The sequence below is a fragment of the Cynara cardunculus genome, assembly GCF_001531365.2.
Source record: "Cynara cardunculus var. scolymus isolate 2C chromosome LG 12, CcrdV1, whole genome shotgun sequence".
In the NCBI taxonomy this organism is placed as follows: domain Eukaryota; kingdom Viridiplantae; phylum Streptophyta; class Magnoliopsida; order Asterales; family Asteraceae; genus Cynara; species Cynara cardunculus.
In genome coordinates, this window is record NC_037539.1 from 25,675,725 (window position 1) to 25,689,101 (window position 13,377).

Genomic DNA, 13,377 nt, shown 5'->3' on the forward strand with positions numbered 1-13,377 from the left:
GTTGGAAGATCCGTTCAAGGCGCTCACCATGCCTGGTAAGTTGGGCCTGAACTTCCTTTATCTTTGCTGGAGAGTGCAGTGACAACTTCAAAATTGAGTTTGACTTCCGTCTTCACGATGTTTAGCATATCTTTGACTTCACGCACCTCAGATAGGACAGTAGAGAGGCTATGAGTCAAATCTTTCTTCAAGGGCAATTGCTTGGTGCACTTCATCCATTTTATCAAGGATAGTGGCGATGGTAGGCAGCAACAACTTGACATCCTCAACCATGTCATAGGCTTCAGCCTCAATGACTAGGGCTTCATTCTTCATTAGACCTATAGAAAAAGAAGAGCATTGAGCAAAAGAAGGCTTAGGTTTAGTAACTAAGAAATAAAGGGAGGTTTGGTGTATACCTAAGGAGTCATCAACAGTATCTGGAAGATTACCGCTGGGCATCTCAAATGTGTTGTCTTGAGGATCATTTTTATGTATCTGAGGAATTTCATAAAGAGAAACCTCAGGTCCTGTGGTGATGGCTTCACCAATGGTGGGGACAACCACCACGGAATCATCAGCACGTGTAGTACAAACCAAAGAAGAAGGGGAGGAGAGAATGGTTGAGAAAAGAAGTGGAGGATCAGTAGTGGCAATGTTAGGAATCACACATTCAATGATTTGAGTCACTGAAGTGGTTTGGGTAGGAGCCACAGATACAACAACATCTGAAAATATTGCTGAAGAGCTTGGGAGGGTTTCAGTAGGTGCCTCGAGGGTAAGGCAAATTTTAATAGTTGAGACCTTTTGAGAGGTCTCAGCTAGTTTGGTTGGCTTCCCCTTTGTGGCATTCTTAGACCTCTTTGATGGAATAAGAGGGGCTTCAGATGGTGTCCTCTTGTAAGAGGACGAGGTTGTAGTGGCCAGGATAGAATGAGGGGGGTTTGCCACAGTCTTAACCACTGAAGAAGTAGAAGAAGGAGGAGGAGGAGGAGTGTTGTGTATTCTCAACATTGGAGCGAATAGGCCAACATCTAAAGACTTTGTCTTATGATCAAGAATCCTTAATCCAAGCCGACAGATAGAGAGGTCACTCTCAGTGGGGTACCTGGTAGCAAGATACATTTACTCAAGAGTTTAGTGATAAAATAAGAACACTTAATCATTTCTTTTATATATCACTGAGTATTGCTTAGTGCTTAAGGAATTAGTCCTTAACATTCAGCATTCCAAGTTCGCTGATTAAGATGTTAATCTTATCTTATCAAGCGACTTTGTAAAAAGGTCAGCGAGTTGGTACTCAGTAGATACGAAGTGAAGTTCAATATTACCATTAATAACATGATCTCTGATAAAATGATATTTGATCTCATTATGTTTGGTCTTGGAGTGAATTACAGGGTTGTTTGCAATTCCAATGACACTTGTGCTATCAGAATAGATAGGGATCTTTGAGAGCTAAATATCATAGTCACTAAGCTGGTTTTTCACTCATAAGATTTGAGCATAACAGCTTCTAGTGGCAACATATTCAACCTCAACTGTTGATGTGGGCACTGAGTTTTGCTTTTTACTTGTCTAACTCACCAACTTTCCACCTAGAAGCTGACAACCTCCAGTGGTGCTTATCCTATCAATTTTGCAACCTGCAAAATCACTATCAGCATAACCAATTAGGTCAAAATCTGAGTCCATGGGATACCAAAGGCCTAGATTAGGAGTTCCTTTTAGATATTCGAATATGCATTTTACAGCAATCATATAGGACTCCTTAGGTTTAGATTGATATCGTGCACACAAACAAGCAGAGTACATAACATCTAGTCGAATAGTTGTGAGATACAGCAGGGAGCCAATCATTCCTCTATGAATAGCAACTTCTACAGGCCTTCCATTTGGATCCTTGTTCAGCGAGAGAGAAGGAGCCATTGGAGTTTTCATAGATGAGTTGTTGGTTAAATCTAATTTTTTTTAGCATATGCCTAACATACTTACTTTGATTAAAGATACCTTTATCTGATTGTTTGATCTGAAGACTTAGAAAGTAAGTCAGTTCTCCCACCATGCTCATATGATATTCTTTCTGCGTATAACGAATCGAAAATACAAAGAGAGATTAGTGGAACCAAAATAACATCATCAACATAAAATTGGACTAGAATGATATGACCCTTAACTTTCCTAAGAAATAGGGTCTGTCAATCTTTCCACGGACAAATTTCACATAAATGAGAAATGAATAGAGAGTATCATACCAGGCAGGAAGGGCTTGTTTTAACCCATAAAAAGTTTTATCTAATCTATAGACATGATTAGGATACTTGGGGTCAAGAAACTCTGGAGGTTGTTCAACATAAACTTCCTCATGAAGTTTTCCATTTAGAAAAACGCTCTTTACATTCATTTGAAAGACTTTGAAGTCTCTATGGGCAACATAGGCTCAAAAGAGTTGAATAACTTCGAGTTTAGCCACTGGTGTGAATGTTTCATCATAATTGATACCTTCTTCTCGCCTATATCTCTGAGCAACATGACGAGTCTTGTTTCGGGTTACAATTCCTTGTTCATCTAATTTATTGCGATAAACCCACTTGGTGCCTATCATAGTTTTGTCAGATGGATGCGGGACAAGGTACCAGACTTGGTTCTTATCAAACTCAATGAGTTTTTCTTGCATAGCAATGACCCAACTTGGGCCAGTGATAGCCTCATTGATTTTATTGGGCTCAACTAAAGAAAGAAAGTTGACAAAGAGACATATATAATCTAGACCACATCGTGTCTGAATACCTGCACTTGGATCACCAAGAATTTGATAGATTGGATGGTCTTTCTACCATCGTTGAGCTTGTTGAATATGATCTTCTAAGATTTGAAGCTTAGGCATAGAAGATTAAACATTAGCAACAGATTCTTCAGCAATAGGTTGGATTGCTAAAGGAGCCTGAGAGAGCGATTCAGCAACTAATAGAGGTTCAGTGACTGAAGGAGTTTAATGACTGAAAGGTCAATGTTTGAAGTAGACGGGGGTAAGTGGACGGTGTGAATGGCAACAATCCCTGAAGAGGATTCGACTTCACTACTAGTCACATCTGAAACGATATATGGATCATCGTTAGCTTTTGGAGGATCAGTGTTCAGTTGATTGCTGAAGGAAGCTTCAGGTTGTCCATAGTGAGATATCATCCAGTAATCTAACTCTTCATCATTTTCAAAGATGGGTTTAGAGTTAGCTGATTGAGACTCATCAAAGGTGACATGAATAGATTCCTCTATTGTTTGTCGTCTTTTGTTGAATACTCTAAAGGCTTTGGACACTGAAGAATATCCAAAAAAGATCCCTTCATCAGCTTTGGGATCGAACTTTCCAAGTTGGTCTCTATTGTTTAGATTATAACAAGTACAACCAAATATATGAAGAAAACTGAGAGAAGGCTTTCTGTTATGAAATAGTTCATAAGTTGTCTTCTTGAATCTCTTGATGATCAAAAATCAATTATGTGTCAAACAAGCAATGCAAACAACTTCAGCCTGAAATTGAGTAGGGAGACGAAATTCACTGAGCACTGATCGAGCAGCTTCAATGATTGTTCGATTTCTTCTTTCAGTGACCCCGTTCTGTTGAGGAGTTCTCACTGCTGAGAAGTTGTGTGAGATTCCCTTGTTCACAAAGAAGTCATCAATGGTACTGTTTTTGAATTCAGGGCCATGATCACTCCTAATAGACTGTACTCTGATGTTGTTCAATACTTCTATGTGTTTTTGACAAACAAAATAATTTCTTCAGGTGCATCACTCTTAGATCTGAGAAAGAAGACCCAAGTGTACCTGGAATACTCATCAACAATGACAAGTGTATATTTCTTTCAAGCTATAGATTGCACGTTGACTGGACCAAATAAATTAATGTGCAATAGTTGAAGAGTAGAAGTCACTAAAGAGACTTTCTTAGATTTGAAGCTAGCCTTTGTCTGCTTCCCTTTTTGGACATTGAGCAAAGAGATTACTTTGCAAAGGAGTCATTGTCGGCCCCTATATTGTGTCTTTCATGTTTTAGGGCGGTTTCATGATTATCAACTAGAGGTCATCTCATGGACGAACTCATAGAAGGGCATACGGTGGCACGTGCCACCGTATTATCTCTCTGTTGAAAGATTAAAAATTTACGTTTATGAAATGTGCAACCGTATCGTTTAAAATGTGTAACTGTATGATATTCAAAAGTTCAAGAAGGTGCAACTGTACCTCGTAATCAACCAAAAACCAAAAATAACTCTTGAAATCAACCGAAAGAAACTCGTGAAATAAACCCAAAAACCAGAAAATGTCCCTCAAAATCGATAAAAAAAAACTAAGAAATTCATGGTAATCAAGCAAAAAAAACTTTAAAAATTCCTCGAAACAGTAGAATTAGGCTAAAAACAAATCGAGCGATATTGAACGTTAGTAAAACAATTAAGACATGTCGATAAAAACCGTGCTTTTTGTAATTATTTTGTCTATATTATATGGTGCCACCATATAAAAAAGTTTCTTGGTCCGTTCCTGGTCATCGATCGGAGAAAAATCGAACAAAAAAATCTTTCATGTTATATCGATGCGTATCGATACTCAACCATCCTCGGATTAAATGAGAAAAATCTTTTCACGAACAAGTCTATGATACACAGTCTGATCATTGATTTACACTCATTGTTAGTTTATAATTCTTTGTGTTCCGCTTTAATTTCATATATTTTGTTTATTATCTCAGTCCGATCCCCTTGTTTTACATAAAGCCTAAAAGTCAATAATCTTTCATGGTCAGTCCCTGTGGAGTCGACCCCACTTATCACTATTACAATTGAGGTTGTAATTTAAGGTAATAGGAAATTATTATTTGTAGGACTCGAGACCCGTCAACCACTATGTTTATACACATTTCGTATGAACCCGAATCTTACGCGACACATTCTCCACCACCACCATTTATTTAATAAAATCAGACAATATGCTGTAATTAATATTATTATAAAAATAAAAATATATGATTGTTAATATTTTTGTTTTTGTTTGAATATCTAATTAAAAGAATATGAAAATGTAACGTTTTTATATTTCTTGCCATGGGGTTAAAATTGTAATACATACAATACAAGGTAGTAAATTGTAATAATGCAATACACCAAGGGCTGAAGTTGCCTATTTTTCTTTCGTTTGGAACACGTATAAAAAGAGAGATAAAGCCAGAAAAACAGGTTTATTTTCATTGCGTCGATGTCGGAGGCATACGAAAGAGTGAAAGGGGGCAGGCTGACCTTCAAAGGAGGAACCCTAGCTTCAAGAAGCAAATCCATTGATAAAAAGAAGAAGAAAAAGCACAAGACTCGATTGGATGCAGATGCTGATATCACAGAAGAAATTCTCACCGGAGACGCCGCTACTGCTGCCGTGGAAGAGGGTGGTGGTTCAACGGCTGCGGAAGGTGGAGCAGCAGGAGGAGATGACGGTATATACACGATTGATGCGGCGAAGCGAATGAAGTATGATGAGTTGTTTCCCGTGGAAGCTAAGAAGTTCCAATATGATCCGAAAGCGAAGGTGAAGTCGGTTGAGGATGCTCTTGACGATAGAGTGAAGAAGAAGGCTGATCGTTATTGCAAATAAGTTTTCAATTGAAGGTAATGATATACATTGATTGATGTTGAATTAGATGGGTTTAATATCGATTTGCTGTGATTTTCTGCCTAGGCTTTTGTTATGTTTTCGGTAATTCGTTGTTTCTTGGTGTAATTGTAAGTTCTTTTTACTTTTATGTAGACAATGTTACATAATTCAACATTATGCTTATGGTTAAAGAATGCCTAAAAGTCTAAGAAGCATTAGAATTAAAGTTGTTTACGGTTTATATTGTGGGTGAAGTGCTTGCTTCTGGATTGCTATACCCAATGTCCTCAGCTACTGTTCGAGAAATTGCTTAAGATTGGGAAAGTAGTCCATCCATTCAAGTGTTTTACATGTTTCTTTCTTTTTATAATCTACATTGGTCAGTACTCAGTAGTAATATACTTAGGTTATCACGTGCACATTATTTATCTTGACTTGGTAACAAAATTTGGTGTCCTTAGCGTCCCGTTGGTTAAAGGTTTTTGTTTATTAAATTTATAATGGTATTTCCTGTTGTCTTTGAAGTGTTCTTATGTGAGTTTTTTTAATGAAATATTTTATGTTTAAACTTGTGAAAGTCACTTGCTATTGCAGAAAATTGTATCCTGTATGGGTTATGCATCTTAGATAATGTATATGATTCACACCATGGATATTTACAAACTTCTTCTTTACTTGAGGGGAGCTTCTCCTTGATGGACTTGGTCATGATGTTATTGCAGAAGCCCTTTGGCGTCTCGTATACCATGCTTAATATGCTTTTGGCATACCCAAATTTCACGGATGAGCCTTGGAGCAACTAGTAAGCTTGCTTTGTTGTGATCTTAAGGCCACAGGTTCCAGTCTGAGAAATGATCTTTTTGAAAAAATGCAAGGAAAAAACCACAGAAAAAAGTTTCCTTCTCAGCTCACAATATTGAGGAGCCTAGGTACATGGGGTTGCCGTTTATATAATTAGATTAACATAATGACTGTTAGGATGGGGTTTAGGATGGATTCCATGGATAAGAACTTCTTTCTAGCTTTAACATAATGACTGTTAGGAACTTAGGATCGCGATAACCGCTACTTCAATTCACAGTCCTGACTGCATTTTCATATTTTGACCAATGTAACAGCATAGCCCGTGTCACATGCGTTACACACAAACAACATCCAGTCTGTAATTTTCACATTAGTTTGAGGTAGGGTGGCAGCTGGAGCAAGGGCAGAACATTTCTTCACTCTTTGAGATATGGTTGTCCTATACTAACCGCAATAAATTAATTTTGGGCACCCAAATTAATTGAGATCTTTGCTTAGATTCTCAAGCTAAAATTAACTCTTTGCCTATTTGTAATTATTACAAAAGATTGATTGCAATGACTTTAATCCACCAGATTTCCCTATGTTGTCATTTTGTAAGGGTATTTCAGTTATTTCACTAATTTTTGTAATGCATTTCTTAAACCATATTCCCGGTTAGATATTGCAGTTCTTTGGGACAGAGGTGGGTATGCTCATAATTTTAAATACTTTTTCATTTGTTTGTTATTGTGGTGCTATGGTATACTGCCCTTATTTCTATCGACATGGATGGTTGATAGTATAGTCATGTGATGATATTAATTCTATATAGATGACATTTTTGTAACTAAGTTATGGTAATATCTTATTGATTTATTGTGGTTCTGCTAGAACTTTCTTGCTTTCTACATCCCTGTTATAATCCCAATCTGTTGCATAGGTAAATCTGCTTCCTTGTTTTAGCGACTTTCAACCATTTTTCTCTTTTTTTCTCTCTGTATGCTCTTTAGATATTCATCCTCACTTACACCCATCGAGTTAGTAGTCAAATAACAGAGTGGAGATTGATTTATCTTGTAGAACCACCTGTATCATGCCAAAGATTGAAACATCACATGACCTTTCCTTCACTGTTAGAAATATAAGTCATTGACTATGATCATCATCCTCTCACTCAGACACTACATATTCATTCGATATCACAACCTTACTAGAACTCTGAGGGCATAATCTCTGGGGTTTATTCCTGTATCTGAATTGAAACACCAAGCCAATGTGAAAGGGAAGTTTAGGAATCTCATTCTTGTGTTACTGTTGGCATCAAGTGATTTGCTTGAAATTACCAAAGGGCCTTTGGTCTAGCGGTATGTGAGTCCTAGGCCTTCTAGGAGGTCAAGGGTTCAAACCTCACCAAAAGTGAGGAGGGTGTGTGAGTTTATTTGTTCTATTTGCCGTATAATTATATACTTAAAAAAAAAGTGATTTGCTTGAAATTTATCCACTTTTGAATGCAATCAGATATTGTCTATTTTGGTCCTTACCTGGAGTACCTAGCATTCATACTAATGTTAGTTTGATTAATTAAAATCCTCCGATTCTCTTACCTTGTTCAAGTTACTTATGGAGGAATCTAGATCTTAAGTGTTCAATATTTCAATGACATAGTCTCAACTGTAGTTTTCTCTTGGATAAGCAGATTAGTTTTTCTACACTTCCCATGCCCAAGTTTTTAGACATTGGTGCATCTTGACATGCATATGCATCTCTGTGGTAAGAGAGCACACGGACACTCTGCTTTTTTCAACAATTTTACTTCTTTCTTAAATCTTGGATCCGACCCCATCGCTCATCACTCGTTCCCAACGCCGAAAACTGCTGTTCAAGAGTTGATAAGTCTGTATGCATATCTTAGATTTATCGTAGTTCTTCGATATTCTTCCACAATTAGGAGTTGTTGTAGATGTAAACGGAACTATGAAACTACAATCACTAAAACTGCGCTATCAAATGTAGATAAGTATGTATACCAAAACAAAACTGCTGCTCAATCTTGTGTTTTTGGAATGTCATGAAAATTGGTACCTAAATCTTATTTCTTCTGTTTTGTGGTATGTTACTGCTACGCTCAGGAAGATACATGTAGGTGAAAACCAAATTATAATCACTATAACCTTTTCTTATCAAGACTATTTGTTGTTTTTCAGCTCCCGGATCTTCCAAACAATGATTTTTGGTTTCTTGGACTTGCGTGAGATCAACACACAAGTAGTTCCCAGGGTCACCCTGCTCATCAATATGGAACTGAATCCTCTACCTACCAAAATGGGTGTGTTGTACTTTCGGTTTTATTTAAAATACAAGCAGGCTGAAGTATGTATTACATGCTTAAATCTTACTCATGAACTAGGATCCTATGTATCAGTCTATGCATCATTCTGGGTACATCTTCATATAATATAATCTGGTAAACTTAACTAGTTATTTACGACCTGTTTCTGTAGCCGGATATACTTTTTGATAGGCCAGAATTTCTGCAATCAAATGTTCAACGTGTCATACATCGGTAACCGGTCACAGTTTGCAGGAAGCCATCCTATAGTTTGTTTTTCGTTGTCATATATCACCATTTTATCTTGCATCGATATATCTGCAAATTGCAAAGCATAAATGATTAGGCAACCTTTGTGTAATTGGTCTAAAGGTATGTTATCAGTTGAAAGAAACACAAATCATACCTCCAATTATGTTGAAATTCTCAAGTCCAACTTCAGTGCCATTAAGAACTCCCAAACAGACACTCCCTTTCGACTGCAAAACCAGAATAAATTCAATTATCTTTCAATTTGTTTCAACTTGAAATCCTTTGTTTTTTTATCTTCGTGAAAAAGAAGATTACTTACTGAGATTAGAAGATAGCCTTCAAGGGGGATTTCAAACTGAGTTTTGGATCTCCAACCACTAGAAAAGCTCAATGCCAAAGGCTTGAAGTACTTCCTTACATCCTTCATGCTTCTGAATGGTCTTCTTCCTTTCCAGCAAAACGGTAGAGTTTCGTCCTCCACTGCTTCTCGTATAGGCTTACCGTTCAATTCTTTTTTTACCTGAGAATACCAAAAGAAAATGATTAACGACCAGTAATTTATATGTGTGTGTATATATATATATTCATAGACACACACATATATACATGTGTATGGTTGGGTTCCGTGAGAAGAAGAGTTAATGTAAGAAGCGTAATAAGGGATCTTCACCCTTGGATGCACATTAGAATGAGATGCACTGAGATGCACCAAATCAATCCCCACGATATTCATGGTTGGGTTTGAGATTGTAGGTGATCAAAGGTCCAGACCTCTTTTTACGCTTCTCACCTTAACTCTCCTTCTCACACGATCCTTCGCCTACATGTGTATCTATATGTGCATGCATTTAGATACATGTGTGTGGACTTATATGTTCAAGTGTAATAGTTCAAACTTCCATAGAACAAGTGGAAAGTTGAATAAAGAGTTAAAGTTAGAAGACTTACCAAATAAAGTAAGCCTTCATAAGCCTGGGAACTTAGGTATGTGTAGGAGCTTCCACTGTCAAAAATTACAAGCAGATTCTTAAGACCAGTTGCCTTCCCTCCATAAATCACCTCTCCAAAGCCAGGTGAATAATGCTTCCTGAAACAAAAGGTCATCAAACTTCATAACACTATAAACCCATTTGGTTCAATCTGAAATGCAAATTAAACTCGTTTAACTTAATGAGTCAAGTTCTGTAACACCAATGTTCATAAATCTTACAATCAAAATGTAAACGAGCCTATAAAGCTTGAAATTCAGGTCATAATGTGTAACTAAAAATTGTTAAACAAGCATCGAGCTCGAGTATGACATTATTTTCTCGAGCCTTCACCAAACAACTTGCTACTTGACTCGTTAATAGTGCCCTATGCTCGTGCTGTGTGTGCAGAAAGCACTGATATGGGAATTCAACAAGCACCACTGCTTGAAAGGGTATTTACCTATAATCACGTGACATTGGGGTCGATATCACACGTGAAGAATCGTAGATGTCGTCTCCAAAGAAGAGGAATCCGCCTCCACGACTGCTGAAACAGTGTCCAACGACGTTTTTTATTAGACCTTGACTATGAAGCTGTGAAACAATGCCGGTTTTACCCTTCCCGAGGCCAAGAACTCCATCTAGAGGTTGATAAGATGGACCAGGGATCTGATCATATCCACACCTGTGGACAAGAGAACAAAAAGTAGATTCATTATGAAGACCACCTCTCAGTAGTAGGTCCTTAAGATCAAGACTGCAAGTTGCAAGTAAATAATTAAAACCCAATGTTTGTCCAACTGGAATCTATTCATTTAAGCATCCATGCTAGAATGATTAAATCACCCAACTCTTCGTAGGTCCAAACTTCTCGGTGGGCAAATGAGTAATTTTAGTCGTAAATGTTGCCCAGGAGGGAAATGTTGTGATGTAGGCCATGCTTAGCGACCATAATCTAGCTGAAAAACTTAAAAGCCTATAAGGTCGTTTTTTGTAACACAACTTCAAATAACGTCTCAATAAGGTCCATTGACTTTTCCAATTATTATGTTGTCAGTTGGCTTATCAACCAATTATTACTAAACATGACTAGTTTAACGGTTTGCTTTTCGACTAGTTTATCAGTCAACAACAAACTTATTAGCTAGTTTACCAAACATAACCTTATTTAGAGGGAATGACTGTAGGTTATTTAACCAGCAAAGGAAAATAGTATTTTGAACCCTTCTGGATCCAAATCCAAATACCTAGTATTTCATAATGATGATAATGATCAAATAGGTAATTTCAGTGTCAAAAGTTGTCCAAAAAAAGGAAACATTGCAATTTTTATGTGACAGCGAGCAAGGGAAAGCAGTGTTACGAACCCAATGGCTAGACGAGGAGCTATTTGAATTCCGTTGGTAAGATTGAGAAGGGAGACATCATTGACAAGGACACCGAGAGACGAACCACCATCTGCATACTCAACCTCGTAATCACATTGATTCGGATCATCACATCTATGATCTCCGGAGTGCAGTGAAGCACAAAGAGGATCTTTACACGGCACTAGGTCGTTATTTGGTCTGTAATAAGCATGAGGAGCCTACACATGCAAAGAAAACAGAGTTAGATGGTTCACTCAACAGGGCTACATGCAACATGTAAGTTAGAAAATAATATACAAAAGAAAATCAAATGAGGCCGGTATATCCGACTAGGATCTTGGATTAGGGTGGAAGATCTACACAGACTTGTCCTCTATCTTGGAGCTTATGGAAACACTGCTTCAAATAAAAACTAGCTTAGAAGCTAGTTTATCGCTTACAAAACAGAGTTTTTTCAATAAGCCAAAAAATAAGCTGGTATGACCTTAAACCCTCTTCGACCCTATAAAGCCGGGGACCCTTGGTGCACCAAGGTCTAGCCTTCTTTTTTCCTTTTGGTTTTTGAGGTTTATCATGAGAATTTGATTGTTGACAACCATCTTGGAAAAGTACCAAGAAAGAAATGGGTATGCATTATATTTAACAAAATCTATAATAGCATGAATGGAAAAAGAATGGAATGTCAAACTTATTATACCATGAAGAACAACCTGAGTGCAATGTACACAAGGGGCATCACACTGAAGCCAAGTGAGGTCGCTGCCCGTGTCGGGATCAACAAAATAAGGTCGCGAAGGATGTCCTACGTTTATCTGAGCATAATAATACCTGGTTTAAACCATTAATCAGATTTCATCGATACAAACCACATATTCATTGACATAGGAACTATCTAACATGGTAAGAGGCCAAGCAAGGGAGGGGCGCTGAGGTGCCACTTAGGTTACTCGAGAGCTGTTTTAGTTTTTCCTACCTTTTATGTCTTATTTATGCTAGTATTAGTATTTCCTTGCTGTATCATTTAGTAGTCTTTTCCCGACCTAGTAGTTTTTGTTTTATTGTACACACTTTTCTGCTACTTTTCTCACATGCATCCTTGTAAATCTTGTTTTAAAAGTCAAAATCTTGACAGAAACAACCTCTCTACTAGATCTCAACATTGTGTTGAATATATTAGTTTCGTTTGACAACAACCTAAAACTAATAAGCCATTTACCAAACGTTTTATCAGGTCAATGCTTAGAAGACTTTTTGCCCAGTAATCACTTACCAGCAAAACTCGACACCTTACTTATCTTATTAGGTAATTTTTTTAGCCATCAAAATAAATTGTTGATAAGCATTTACCCATGGGAATAACTTTTGATAGGATTCCCCAAAACAAGTAGCAATAATCATCAAAACATCTAATTGTTCCACTATGTTATCTATACTATATTATAAACCATTTGACAGAACTCTTAAAAACCATTTTTTATGTATGAAGTATTGTTTTTTATGCATATTACTTAAAATTCAAGATTACAAATATATTGTACGTAAATACAACTTATTAAAGTTTTATGTTTAAATTTGTGTAACTAACTGGAGATAAACATAATCAAATACAAAATAAACATTTCATTTTAAATATAAAAAAATATATATATAATTAGAAAAATCATTAAGTTTTAACAAAATACTTAATTATTATCCTTATAAAAAATTATATTATTAAATAAAAAATAAATTATTTTGTTACTAAATCTAAATTAATTTGATACTAATATTGATATATTTATTTTTAAAATTTTATAATATCTTTAAATTTATATTTTATTTAAAAATAAAATATAACCACATAATCCGTGTTATAACATATACAAACACAGAATAAAAAAGAAACATTAAGGGGGTGTTTGGGCTTGCTTATCAAAACGACTTATTGACTTATTTCAGTCTGGCACYGGAGATAAGCCATTTTGGAGTGTTTGGGTAAAAAAAAAAAACTGCTTATACCGGTACCAAACCGGTAATAAGTCGTTTTTGATAAGTTAATCCATAG

General features: G+C 36.5%; 2 protein-coding genes across 3 annotated transcripts in view; one reads left to right on the forward strand and one right to left on the reverse strand.

Moving 5' to 3' along the window:
• The first annotated feature begins 5,226 nt into the window (after positions 1–5,226).
• Positions 5,227–8,893, forward strand: LOC112522635. 2 transcript variants are annotated; one of them, XM_025131890.1, is made up of 2 exons: positions 5,227–5,639; positions 8,616–8,893. In XM_025131890.1, the coding sequence occupies exon 1, from the start codon at positions 5,236–5,238 to the stop codon at positions 5,623–5,625; it is 390 nt and encodes a 129-aa protein (XP_024987658.1). In that variant the 5' UTR covers positions 5,227–5,235; the 3' UTR covers positions 5,626–5,639; positions 8,616–8,893. The 2 variants fall into 2 exon arrangements, with proteins under 2 accessions (XP_024987658.1, XP_024987659.1); XM_025131891.1 differs by lacking the exon at positions 8,616–8,893 and adding an exon at positions 6,348–7,752.
• Positions 8,727–13,377, reverse strand: part of LOC112522634 (aspartic proteinase Asp1) — a 5,814-nt gene continuing 1,163 nt past the window's right edge. The window contains exons 2-8 of the mRNA XM_025131889.1: positions 12,044–12,161; positions 11,331–11,551; positions 10,424–10,648; positions 9,941–10,079; positions 9,312–9,512; positions 9,147–9,219; positions 8,727–9,058 (exon numbers count right to left, since the gene is read on the reverse strand). Of these exons, the coding sequence (XP_024987657.1) occupies positions 8,949–9,058; positions 9,147–9,219; positions 9,312–9,512; positions 9,941–10,079; positions 10,424–10,648; positions 11,331–11,551; positions 12,044–12,161 (1,087 nt within the window). The 3' untranslated portion in view covers positions 8,727–8,948. The remainder of the gene's footprint in view (positions 9,059–9,146; positions 9,220–9,311; positions 9,513–9,940; positions 10,080–10,423; positions 10,649–11,330; positions 11,552–12,043; positions 12,162–13,377) is intronic.